Source organism: Pelophylax lessonae (assembly GCF_965119305.1).
Source record: "Pelophylax lessonae genome assembly, chromosome: 12".
NCBI classification, from domain to species: domain Eukaryota; kingdom Metazoa; phylum Chordata; class Amphibia; order Anura; family Ranidae; genus Pelophylax; species Pelophylax lessonae.
This window is the reverse complement of record NC_138779.1, coordinates 30,099,809-30,113,570: the sequence shown is the minus strand read 5'-3', so window position 1 is coordinate 30,113,570 and position 13,762 is coordinate 30,099,809. Positions and strand designations below refer to the sequence as shown.

The following is a 13,762-nucleotide window of genomic DNA, read 5'->3' as shown; positions in this document are numbered from 1 at the left end:
ATCGGTTTTTATTTTGAAATGAAGTGAACAGATAACCCCCATGGGAATGGAGTGAACAGATGACGCCCATGGAAAGGGTCCCAATCGGACTCTATTGTCTGGAGCACTGGGTGTAAGCTGACTAGTGTCAGTTTACACCCCCCACCTCCGATCTGCAAAGAACAATCGAAAGGGGGATGTGTTCCCGTCGGATGTAAACAGCCGGTTCGTTTACATTCAACTGCCCATAGGAGAGCGGGCCATGTCCACTCTACATAAGTGGAGGGGGGCACGGACCGCTCATCCACCCGCCCCCAACTCTGCTCAGCAGGGGGGGATCAGCTGGCTTATGTCTCACAAAGTTTCTCGTCCTCTGTCCTCATCAGTCTTTGTTTTTTTTAGACCCGTAAGACTGCTAAATGGCTTGCCTGTGAAATGGTGAAGGATGGGCACAAGGTAGAGTTGCTGAGTGGAGAGCTTACAGTGACAGAGCGAGCCTGTGCTATACAGCAGTTCCGTGATGGCAAAGTGAAGGTCTTGATCACCACAAATGTCTGCGCTCGAGGTAAATTGTTCTTCACAAGATTAGTAGATGTAGAGAACACCCTCTAGGTTTGGATTTGAGGGCAATAATTCATAGTTGTATTAAAAACCTTTAGTTCATAGAAAAAGGCATACATAGTGTATACATCACAAAAAATGAGGACCATAAATTCAGTTAAATATGTTAAGGTAGGGGTAGTACCTTTAAGGTAGTATAGTTGATTTTCACCCAATTAGGAGAACCCCAAAGGGTAGGATATTTGGATAGTTGACGAGAGGGTCCACGGAAGGAGGGAATCTTCACGTGTTTCAAACTCAATATATATTCTTCAGGGACGCAATCCCAACTTCTGCAACATAATGAAATAATTTTCCAAATGAATAATTCATCATTTTTTCATTTACATGTATTTAGTGATGACCAGGAAAGTTAATGCCAATATTTACTGACCAACAATTCTTTTTTAATAGTTAAATCTTTTTTTTATTTTATCGTTGCTGAAAGTTACAAACACTGTTACAAAATCTCACCCAAGAAAGAAAAAAAAAAAAGCACATTCCGGCAACAGATACAGTGAACATCTTCCTAATCTTAAATGTATTCAACTAGAAAAATCATGTCATACCATATCTGCTATAACCCCCCCCTACCTGTAATAATAAAATAATAAAAAAAAAAAAATCCAACACTGTGATCACCATGGAGGGGACCAGTCTACCAGCCGAACGCCACACTCTACCGACTACCCTGTAGTAAGGCTCCTTCCTCAGATGTCACAAATCCGTCCCAGCCTCCCCATAGTAAGGTGAATTTCTCCTGCTTGTATTTAGATGCCCATACTAACTCCTCCATCCTCCTGATTGCTTCTACTTTTAAGTATCCAACTCGAAACTGTAGGGGGTGAGCTTTGCTTCTATTTTGAGGGTATGCAAGCCCTAGCTGCGCTAAGGAGATGGCCAATAATGCCTTCTTGGAATACTGACATCGGAAGATCCGACATATTCAAAAAAAAAGAGAGCAGGATCATTTGGAATCGTGTGTAAAGTAAATTTCTGAATAATCCTACGGACTTCCGACCAGAAATGTATTAATCAGGGGCAAGCCCAAAAAATATGGAGCATAGTTTCCTCTGCACTGTTACAGCGCCAACATGCCTCTGACACTTCCGGGTAACATTTTATGCAGTTTAGCTGGTGTATAGTACCACCTTGACATAATCTTATAACTTGTTTCCTGCAATTTAGTGCATCTGGAGGACTTTAGTGTTAGTGCAAGCATCTTCTTTGGGCAGGTGAGAATGTTCTACTCATCTCAATCTCCCACTTACGAATCCAGGGTAAAGCCGGTTGATTCTGTGGAGTAACCAATAGGCCATACATATATGACAAAGTGCCCTTCTTCTGGCCTTGACTAGAACAGTAATCCTCAAACTCCGTAAGAGATCTGATATAAGTACTTGGTGGTGAGAGCGAACCTAGAAAGTGGCGCAATTGTAAAGCCTGCCATACCACTAGAGTGTATGGACCCTGTGCTTCTGTCAGTTCTAATAGCATTGGCCATCTATCCTCAGGAAATCTGTTACCTGGAATAAACCGGTTCTGCGCAGATTCAAAAAACGACTAGAAAGTCCTGGCTCAAATTTAGGGTTACCTAAAATTGGGTAGAGTGGGGAGTCTCTTGAAAATAACCTCTGTTTAAGTCGAATTGGCTCACACGATCTCAGTGTCGCGCCTATCAGAGGATGTGTCTTCAATGCCGAAGGGCATTCCCTGTGCTTGCTCTAGCTGAACTGAGATTTTGGCGTTAAAGTGGCAACCCCAGTCTACCACTCTACCTAGGTGAACAGCTTGGTAGTACTTCCTAATATTAGGTAAATCGATCCCTCCCATTCTCTTCAGAAGGCTCAACCAATTTTTTGATATCCGTGGTTTCCCATTTGGCCAGATGATTTTTAAAAATAAAGTATTTACCTGATTACCATCTCTGATCCCATTGAAGTTTTTTTAGAGTTTAAAATAGATATAGGAACTTTGGGAGGATACACATTTTAAGAAGATTACACCTCCCAAACCACGAGTGTAGTCCCTTCTGCCATTTTTCTAACAGTATCTGTGTCATAACCATAAGTGGGGGAAAATTCAAAGTAAATAGTTGATTTAATATAGTTGGTATATTAGTTCCTAGATAGCGAATAGCTTGCTCCGGCCATTTAAATTTAAAGTTCTTTTGAATCGACTCTAGCATAAGTGTACTCCCGTCACCGCAGACTTGGTAAAATTAATTTTAAAATTTGAGAATTTCCCATATATGTCAAACTCCTGCATTAAGTTAGGTAGTGAAAACAGCAGATCGTCTGCATATGCCGAAATCTTGTTGTACCCCACCCACCGGAATACCCCAAATATCCGGGTGGCTGCGTATTTTACATAAAAGGGTTCTAAAACCAACGCGAATAAGAGGGGTGACAGGGGGCAACCTTGCCGTGTCCCATTGCTAATGGGGAAGGGATCTGAAAGAAAACTGTTTACCTTAACCTGTGCAGATGGCATGGAATAGGATGCCGAAATCCAATTCCGCATATTATTTCCTAAGCCCACATGCCTCAGTACAGCGAACATAAAATCCCAATTGACCCGATCGAATGCCTTCTCTGCATCTGTACTTAAAAAAATTCCCGGTTTGCGGGCATTGGAGGCAATATGAATTGGGTTAAGGGTCTTGATTGTGTTGTCCCTAGCCTCTCTATTGGGTATAAACCCAACCTGGTCTAAATGTATCAGCGGTTGTATATGTTGGGACAATCGTGCTGCCAATAACTTTGTAAAAAAAATTAAATCAAAATTTAAAAGGGAGATCGGTCTGTAGCTACTACAATCTGCTGCGTCCTTATCCTCCTTATGGATTAAAGTGATGTGTGCTTTCAGAGTTTCTTTTAAGAAAGGCTGGTCCTTCTCTGGTGGAGTTAAAAAGCTTTTCCAAATGCGGGCCTAGTTCTCGAAAAAAAAGAGATATAATAAAACTGAGTGAACCCATCCGGTCCAGGCGCCTTGCCCGGTTTCATCGATTTGATAATTTGGAATATTTCTGATTGTATTATGGGTGTTGAGTTTTTCCGTCACCTCTAAGGATAGCCGAGGCATCCCTGAGTTCGCAATATATTCCTTCACCTGGGCCAGATCCGGGGTAGCAGCTGGTAGATTATACAGGTCTTTAAAGAACTCACGAAAGACCTGCGTCATCTGAGTTGGCATCACTAGTTTCTTACCCTGCTTATTCTTCACCTGCGTAATATATGATGAAGTCCTGACGTCCCGTACTGCATTTGCTAATGCCTTCCCACATTTGTATCCTACCTCGTATCCTATTTTCCTTCCTCTTTGGATAGCCTTTTTTGCTCTATCATGGAGTATGTCCGTAATCTGTCGGCGGATAGTAACCAGTTCCTGCGTGTTATTTGGTGTTTGGGCATGTTTATGGCATGCTTCTGCTTTTTGTAGCCTAGCCAGCAACGACTGGAGGATGCTCTCTCTCCCTTTCAATGCGTGCCCCATGTTTGATCAGTATGCCGCGTACAACGGGTTTGTGGGCTTCCCATAGTAGGCCGATATTGCAATCGTCCGTATCATTAATTCTAAAGTATTCCCTAAATGCCTCTGTTACTTCCGCTATCACCCCAGGACTTTCTAGTATACTTTAATTCAATTTCCATACCTTTTGAGGAGTTTGATGACATCCTCCCTAGTGAGTATCTAAGGAACACGGGGGCATGGTCTGACCACGTGATATTGCCTATAGAGGTATCAATTACTGAGTGGAGTCGTGCATGTGGAATCAGGAAATAATCCAGTCTAGAATAGACCTGGTGTGGTGGAGAAAAAAGTGAAATCCCGTTCTGACGGGTGAAAGAGCCGCAACACATCCATTAGTTGCGCGGGACACTTCATTATGCACCCTAGGTGCCGTCGTGGATCCCGAAGAAACATCCATCGAGGGGACCAGCGAGATATTTAAATCTCCACCCATTATCAATTGTCCCTCAACAAAATCTGACAATTTGTCCAGAATCTGAGACAAATATGAATCTTGCTGATAGTTTGGTGCATATAGGGATACTACTGTAATCAAGGCTTCCCCTACCATGCCCTTTTACAAAGACAAACCGACCTCTAGGGTCCACAATAGTCTCGGTATATCCAGGGTAATCTGTTTGTAATAAGAATAGATGCTCCCCTAGACTTAGATTCCTCATTAGTAGAATGGTACACATGAGGAAAATGTCTAGATTGTAAAATTGGGTATTTATCAGTTCTAAAATGAGTCTCTTGAATCAGAGCTATATCCACTTTAATTTGTCTCAAATCCTCCCAAAGCATACGTCTTTTTTCTGGTTGGTTGAGTCCTTTGGTATTCAGTGATAGTACCCTAATCTCCTCCATGGTAGACACAAAAGTGTAGGGGGAAAAAAAAAAAACCCAAATCTACTCCCTCAATTCCCCACTAATCCCCCCTACAGTGTCAGCACTAACGTGCACTGTGTGCTACAATCAAGCGCCCCCCCCTTTGCGCACTGTCCTATTTGGAGAAAAATAGCCGTTATAGGCCGCCCCCCCACTGACCAACAATTCAACATCCTGTTTGAACTCTGCAGGGATGTCCCAGCATTTCCCACATATGAGTTACCCTCTCATCACTATTTCCTGTAGGGCCGCAGGGAGATATAAAAAATATCCTAGGCAAAGTATACCGGTGCCCTTTAAACAAAAAGAGGGGAAAAAAATGAGAAGAGAAATATTGTAATATGGGGAGTCCACAGATAGTAGATGATCTGTGCCCATCCCAAAGTACTCACTGTGCAAGATGTATGAGGACCATAGAAAATCTGGTCACTCTAATAGAGTAACTGGAAATCATCCACTAGGTCTTCCAAGGCATAATATAAAAGCATTAGAATAGGAAACCTCTTCCGACTGCAGAGGAGGAATGGCACAGATCGCAGCATTCTAAATAAAAGGCGCATGCGTGACATCTGACGTCATGGCCCATAGAGATGACGAAACCTCGCCAGCCTATCCTTCCCGTCAGACCCAAGGCACATATATGTGACTAAAGCCCCATACCTAACGGAAAAGACGCCAGGCGTCCTCTCCATAGAGATGTGTCGGTGACATGGGAGGGGAAGCGGACTAATGGCCACCGACACTCAAACACCCGGACCGCTGGGTGAAAGAATTCCCCCATAGATCCCAGTATATTCAGGCCCCGTAGGGCCTATTTGTGCGGGACAGAAAAAAAGGGGGACAAATATGGAGTGGAGTTGGGGAAACAAGTCGGACATCTTTTGCAGATTTACAGTATTAAAGATGCAGTAAAAATTACCTATGCAAATTATATTCCAAATCCAAAACATTGGATCATATACATCAATAAATTACTTTACTACCATCTTGTTCTTAAACCCAATAGGTATATTGAAATTCCCAGAAAGGGAAAAAATGCATATGAAAAAGAGGGGTAAAAGGGAAAGCAGGGGAGGGATGCAGGTAAGGAGACACAAACAGATAGTGTTTAGGTCTCCTTACTAGCATCCCTCCCTCCCCTGCTTTTTTTTTTTTTTTCTCCATACCCCACCCCCTTTTCCATATGCGTGTTTTTTTATCGTGGGGGTTATTTTTCCCTGTAATTTTAATATACCTATTGGGTTTAACAAGATAGTAGTAAAGTAATTGTATATGATCTAATGTTTTGGATTTGGAATATTGTATCATTTGCATAGGCAATGATTTTTTACTGTATCCTTAATACTGTAAATCTGCAGGAGATGTGCAACCTGTTTCCCTAACTCCACTCCATATTTGTCGCTCTTTTTTTCTGTCGGGCACAAGTAGGCCCTAAGGGGCTTGCGTATACCGGGATTTATGGGGGAATTCTTTCACCCAGCGGTCTGGGTGTTTGAGGTCACTGACACATCTCTATGGAGAGGACCCCTGGCGCTTTAGTCACACATGCCCCCTATGTGTCGGTGACCGGAGGGATAAGCTGGCTAGGTTTCGTCATCTCTATGGGCCGTGACGTCAGACGTTGCGCATGCGCCTTTTGAGAACGCCAAGGACCGCGATCGGCGCCATTCCTCCCCTGCAGTCGGCAGAGGAGAAGGTTCTCCTCCCCTGCAGTCGGCAGAGGAGAAGGTTCTCCTCCCCTGCAGTCGGCAGAGGAGAAGGTTCTCCTCCCCTGCAGTCGGCAGAGGAGAAGGTTCTCCTCCCCTGCAGTCGGCAGAGGAGAAGGTTCTCCTCCCCTGCAGTCGGCAGAGGAGAAGGTTCTCCTCCCCTGCAGTCGGCAGAGGAGAAGGTTCTCCTCCCCTGCAGTCGGCAGAGGAGAAGGTTCTCCTCCCCTGCAGTCGGCAGAGGAGAAGGTTCTCCTCCCCTGCAGTCGGCAGAGGAGAAGGTTCTCCTCCCCTGCAGTCGGCAGAGGAGAAGGTTCTCCTCCCCTGCAGTCGGCAGAGGAGAAGGTTTTTTTTCCTAATGCTTTTATATCATGCCTTGGAAGTTACTTATTAGAGTGACCAGATTTTCTATGGTCCTCCTAAATCTTGCACAGTGAGTACTATTGGGATGGGCACAGATGAATCTATCTCTATGGACTTCCCATCATAAAATATTTTTTCTCTTCTCCTTTTTTGTTTAAAGGGCACCGGTATACGTTGCCTCATGTATTTATAAATTAAACCTCAAGATTTTAAGCTGGATGTGTCGCTGCCTTTGCTCTTTTGTCTCCACTACATGGTTGCAGACCCTGGCAGGTACCCAGTGCTCTGTAGACGGCTACCTGGTTCCACCTATGGTGGTGTAACTTTTGCTGGTCGGCCTTGAGCATTGCAAACCCTTTTGTTGTCAACTCCCTCCAACTTGGCGCACCCCACCCTGTTCCCTCCCAGCTAACTCCACCTTTCTTCTCTCAGCAGTGGCTCAAAAGCTCAGGTCCCCCTGCCCCCTCCTTCCAGAATTAACAGACCCTCACATCCCCGCGGTTCCCTTTGTCCTGCCACGCACCCTCACCTACCCCCCCCCCCCCCCATGGGAAGCTTGTAACTATTCACGGGGGCTGGGACCCAGCTTCAGGCCGACAGTGGGGGGCGGTTTACCTGTCACTCCCAGGGCCCCCTTTCCTGTGGATCCCATCCAGGAGGCTGGGGGGTGCCCTCAGTAGCTCCGCAGGCCGTGCGGGGGCTGCCATTTTCTTGTAGCCTAAGTGCTCTGCAAGATTCGGTGGCCATATTGGTACACCCTGTAGCCATTTTGCAGTGGATTTCTATTAATCACTGGCGGCCATGTTTTGGTAGTTCCTAGAGGCGTTTTTTCTGGTGGTGGCGCCCCTCCCTATACACTAATGCTGACACAAAGATCTGTGGATTGAGATCGCTGCAGACACATGCTGTGCAGATGTTCCCGACCTACTGGTGCATCTTTGGTGAGTCTGGGGGATCTCTCTCTCTCTGCTGGGGGTCTTCAATGCGCTCTGCCTGACCTCTTGGGGGTGCTGCAGCACAGTGGGACGTTGTTTTTAAAAAAAAAAACCCCCCCCCCCATAGATGCACTTTCGGCGGTCCTGGAATCCTTTGTGTCCCAGGTGGAAGTGGCCTTGAAAGGGCAAGGTGCTAAAAAAAACACCCTCCGCTTACCCCTACCTTATCTGATATGTCAGATTCTAAATCTGATTCAGCCACTGCAGACGCGGGTCTCCCTGTTGGGTCTACTACCTTGCGCCTTGTCTCTTCTGATAGTGAGGATGACCTCTATCCCTGCCACCACGCAAGGAAAGGTTGCTGATGGACGCACTGGTTGTATCTGTGCATGAGACCCTAAATATTGAGACTGCGAATTAGGTTCACGTTAGGTTTGGCATTCGCCATCCAGAGCAGCAAAGGTTTTTCTCTTTCCTGCATATTTTGACATGCTCAAAAAAGAATGGGATCGCTCAAAGCGTTCCCTGGGGTGCCCAAGCAGATTGCTAGATGCTACCCCTTTGAGGAGTCCCTTATAAAGAAGTGAACTGTGCCGACCTACGATGGACCCTCCGGTCTCAAGACTGAATAGAGCTACCATGATCCCAGTGGCGCATTCCCCATCTTTAATGATTCGGTGGATAGAAAGGTGGAGTCTCTGGCCCGCAATATGTACTCCCTGGCGGGGTCTGCACTAAGACCGGTGTTTATGGTTGCCCTTGTCTTGCAAACCTTGACTGAATGGGTTAAGTTGCTATTCTGTGACCTGGAGGGGAAACCACTGGTTCCTGGACCTTTTGGCTTTCCCAGATACAAGACAAGTGGGTTAATGCGGTCTGGGTACAAGCAAGTTTCAATCCATCCAATAGTCCAGCTCCATGTGAACGTTTTCAGGGCTATTATTCAAACCTATTTACCGTCCCCAGGAAGGAAGGCAAGGTGCGTCCAATCCCTGACCTGAAGGCACTGAATTGCTTTGTTCGAGTTCAACAATTCACGGTGGTGGCTTCCCTAAATAAGTGGGATTTCCTGGCCTCCATAGATATCAAAGATGCATACCTTTACATCCCAAAATGTGCAGGACCTCAACGGTTTCTGCGGCTGTTGTGGGAGAGGGTTATTATCAAGTTTGTGGCGTTACCCTTTGGTCTTACCTCCGCTCCTCGGGTCTTCACAAAGGTGTTGGCTCCGGACCTGGCACTGTTAGGATAGCAGGGGATATCGGTCCTGGGTTACCTGGACGATCTGCTTCTCCGCACGGGAGTCTCCCACGGTGCTGGTGACAAATTTGTAGATCACCATGAGAACTCTGGATGGAGGCGTTCGGATGGATTCTGAACCTTCAGAAGTCGTCCCCGGTCCCTTCCATGAGACTGGACTATCTGGGCCTGAATTTGGACTCATCCTCAGACAGGGTGTTTCTTCCTCCAGACAAACTTCAAAAACTCCAGACTGCGATTTAGCTATTGCTGTCCAGCCAATGGTCGTCCCTTCGGACCTGTATGCGAGTTCTGGGACTGATGGTGTCGTCCTTCGAGGCGGTCCCCTTTGCTCAATTCCACACGAGAATCCTCCAGAAGGAAATCCTTCACAAATTCCCTGAACAATCAAATCCAGCTGAGCCAGGTGACCAGGGATGCCCTCATCTGGTGGCTTCGGTCCCTGATGCTCAAGCAAGGAAAATCCTTCTTCCCTCCCTCCCTATAAATTGGACAATTTTCACCACGGATGCCGGTGGGGAGGGTTTTTTCCAAGTTTTCTGCTCAAGGAGTCTGGTCCCTGGGAGAATCCAGGTTACCCTATAAATTTACTGGAGAGCGGTCAGGCTTTGCGTTGTCCACTGGACTGACTACCTACCTTCAGGGTTGTCCAGTGCATATTCAATCGGACAACGCCACGGCCGTGGCTTATGTCGATCACCAAGGGGGCACCAAAAGTGTCCTTGCGGCCTTGGAAGTGGCCAGCATCCTCCCCTGGGCAGAACGCTTTGTTTCAGCTCTCTTCGTTCAGATTCCAGGTGTGGAAAATTGGCAGGTGGATTTCCTCAGTTGACAGACCTTGGATCAAGGGGAATGGTCTCTCCATCCGGAGGTGTTCCATCAGTTGTGCCTTTTGTTGGGGTACTCCAGATGTAGATCTGTTGGCGTCTCGGATCAACAGAAAAGTGCAAAGGTTTGTGGCCTGCTCTCGGGACCCTCTGGCAGACGCCACGGTCGCGCTTGTGGCCCGTGGGGTCAGTATCAGCTGATGTATACCTTTCCTCCTCAAGTTGCTGCCAAGACTTCTTCGCCGGATCGAGGCAGAAGGGATTCTGGTAATGTTTGGCTCCCGACTGGCCTTGCCGAGCTTGGTACGCCAACCTGGTCATGCTAGTTGCAGACGCTCCTTGGAGACTTCTCTCAGGGAGGATCTACTGTCTCAAGGGCTAATCTTCCATTCTGCTTTAGTCGCTGGTTTTGACGGGTTGGCTGTTGAAAGCCAGGTGCTAAAGGACAGGGGTTTGTCTGCTTCAGTGATTCCCACTCTGCTTAAAGTGAGGAAAGCGACTTCTAGGAAGATCTATCATTGTACATGGAAGTCTTGTATTACGTGGTGTGAGCCTCTTGGGGTTCCCCCTCGCTTGGGGTTGCCCCCAGCCTCTTGGCTTTCCTTCAGCAGGGAGTTTATCAAAAGTTAGCCTTGAGTACTATCATGGGTCAGGTTTCGACCTTGCCGATTGTTCTTCCAAAGGCCACTCCCATTCCCTGGTGCGTAGCTTTATCCAGGGGGTGCGACACTGGCACCTCTGTTGCTGCCTTGGGACCTTTAATTTGGTGCTGTCAGTTCTCCAGAAAACACCTTTTGAAAGGATTTGGGAGATTCCTCTGCTTACCTTATCCCAGAAGGTGGCCTTCTTGGTGGCCATTACTTCTGTGCGTAGGGTGTCAGAACTGGCAGCGTTGTCCTGTCGCTCTCACGATCTGGTGGTTCACAGGGATAAAGTGGTACTTCGTCTGGATCCGTCCTTCCTTTCGAAGGTGTTTTCCAGTTTTCACTTAATGAGGACATTGTGTTACCCTCTGTCCTAAGCCTAAACATCCTAAGGAAATTGCATTACATACTTTGGATGTGGTTTCGGGCACTCAGGGTGTACTTGGTGACTTGAGTCTTTTTGAAAGTCAGATTCTTTCTTTGTACTCCTGGATGGCCCATGGAAAGGGTTGCCTGTGGCTGCTGTGACTATTTCCAGATGGATCAGACAGACGGTTGTGCAGGCTTATTCAATTAATGGTCAGGTTCCACCTTACCCTCTTAAGGCACCTTCTACTCGGACGCTTTGTGCTTCCTGGGCTTTTCACAATCAGGCATCTGTGCTGTGCTTCAGGTTTGCAAGGCGGCTGGCTACCTGGTCGCCTGTTCACACTTTGCGAAGTTTTGTAAGGTGGATGTGCTGGCATCTGCACATGCCTCTTTTGGCTGCAAAGTTTTGCAGGCTGCTGTTTTTGAAGGGTGTTTTACGTGTGTTTTTTATACGTAGAAGTGTATTTTTTCCCAAAAAAAAAATTCTAGTCATGCAGCTCTACAGCATCCTACCAATCTCTCTCCAAGGTTGAAACAAAATTATTTTAAATGCCGAATATCTCTAGCTTCGCCACCCTTCTGTGCTCCCCCACCACCACCACCTCAGCAGCAAATATAGCCCTTTTTATATAAACCTCTCCATATTAGCTCCCCTCCCTGTTACGGGGGGTGGCCCTGTGGGGGTATCGGTACGGGTGTTACTCTGTATAGGTTGTGATTCGCTAAAGTTTTTTGGTTGCTCCATTCTGTGCTTGTATATCTTTAGTAAGCCTAATATCACAATTGTAATTTTTTTTTTCTTTTTTATTTTAGGAATAGATGTGGAACAGGTGTCAATCGTCATAAATTTTCATCTGCCAGTTAACATGGACGGTCAGGTTGATTTTGAGACATACCTACACCGCATTGGTCGCACCGGAAGATTTGGAAAGGAAGGCATTGCTATTACACTAGTTGAGAAATGTTGCTTATACATGCTGCATGAAATAGAAGAATATTTTGGTGAGTGGTCTGTCATATTATATATTCACTTTTTCTCTTTCGTTCATTGATGGACACAGCTGCTGATCTTCTTAAGCATATGGTTATATACTGCCCCCTACAAGAGTAGGACACTGGGCAGTATAAACACCCCCCCCCCCCCCCCCCCGCCCGTAATAGGAACTGTTTTTTTTCTTTTTTTTTTTTTTTCTTCTGCCTAGTCGGGAGTAAGGACCTAGTTCCTTGCTGGGATCTTTGGTCCTAGCAATTTTTTTTTTTTTTTTTTTTTCCCCTTCTGTGGGCCATCTTGCACCACCATCCAATTTTTCCTGGTGACTGCCAGTGCCTGTTTCTGTGGGGTAGCGAGTCTGGTGGGGTCTCTGTGGGGTAGTGAGTCTGGTGGGGTCCTCGCCCTCTGCTGAGGATCGATTGGTGCTCGGTTACTGGTGACTGGGTTTTGCTACTGGGGCGGTGGGGGGTGTCCCTTAGTGTTTTTACACTTCTTTTTTTTTTTTTTTTTTTTTTTTTTGTGGGATCCCCCTATGACTAATGGAGTCTTTTGAAGCATTTTTCCCCACCTGATCCCCTCTGAGGCTGCAGGGCCCTCCAGGTCCCAACCCTTCATTGATAACCCTGATGGCAGAAACTGCGATGGAGGTGCCGGTTCCCTTTGGCACTCACAAGCCATCAAAAGCAGCAACAGTGTTTCCTTTCCCCCTCCTATTTTGACAGAACTGTTGCTAAAGAGTGGGGACGACCAAAACGGCCCCTTGTGGTCCCTAAGCGATTTTGCGATGTGGTACCCCTATGAGGAGTCCCTTGAGGGGACTGTTCACTGGCAGTGGACCCTCCGGTTTCTGGATTGAACAAGGCAACCATGATTACAGTTGAGGAGTCTCCGGCCTTTAAAGACCCGGCTGACAGGAAAGTGGAGGCTGTGGCTTTCTTATATGTACACTGGCGGGTTCGGCACTGAGGCCAGTGTGCACCATTGCCCTGGTCTCACAAACTGACTGAGTGGGCTAAGCTTTTATGCTGTGAACTGGGGGGGAGGTCCAGGGGCTGCAGTTTATGTGATTCCTCTTTGGATGTGGCTTCCCTGTTGCAAAACTCTATTTTGGTAGTGGTACTTGAGTGTGTTTTTTGGCTCAAATGCTCGTCTGCAGACCAGACTTCTAAAAAGGCATTGATCTTCCCTTTCAAGGTGATCGTCTGTTTGCAGCTAGCCTGGATGACCGCATTAAGGGTCTCATGGGGGAAGAGTACCTTTCTTCCACAGGCTAGTAAAGGCAAGGACCATCGACAGACATGGGCCATGCTTCTCAGCTCATAACTGTTTGTGTTTTTTTTTTTTTCATCCCTCAGGGTCAACTGACAAAGGATCAAACCCTTTCAGGGCCCCTTCTGGAGGATCCAAGAGAACTTGGTCTGACAAGTCGATAGTGGGCTTCTTGAGACCAGTAAACAAGGCTGCTTCAGCTTGAAGGTGTGCCCTTATTCGTATCTGGGGTGGGGAACGTCTTCACTGGTTTCCAGACCCTTGGACTTCCCTGGTACAAGGGAAGTGGGTCCACAATGTCATTCGGTTCCGGCTACAAGATGGTTTCATTCTTGCCCTCTGGAAAAAGGTTTTCCTTCCAAATTGCGCCTGTCCCTGGACCTCTTACAGAGGGTCTCTTTGGGGTGGATACTTCCAAGAA

General features: G+C 46.7%; 1 protein-coding gene across 1 annotated transcript in view; it reads left to right on the top strand.

The window, feature by feature from the left end:
• The window catches only part of LOC309568832 (ATP-dependent RNA helicase DDX25-like), a gene marked incomplete at both ends in the record, with an annotated part of 97,507 nt that extends 83,961 nt beyond the window's left edge, over positions 1-13,546 (top strand). Inside the window, 3 exons of the mRNA XM_082274618.1 lie at positions 382-544; positions 11,895-12,083; positions 13,428-13,546. Of these exons, the coding sequence (XP_082130744.1) occupies positions 382-544; positions 11,895-12,083; positions 13,428-13,546 (471 nt within the window). The remainder of the gene's footprint in view (positions 1-381; positions 545-11,894; positions 12,084-13,427) is intronic.
• Positions 13,547-13,762: the final 216 nt, after the last annotated feature.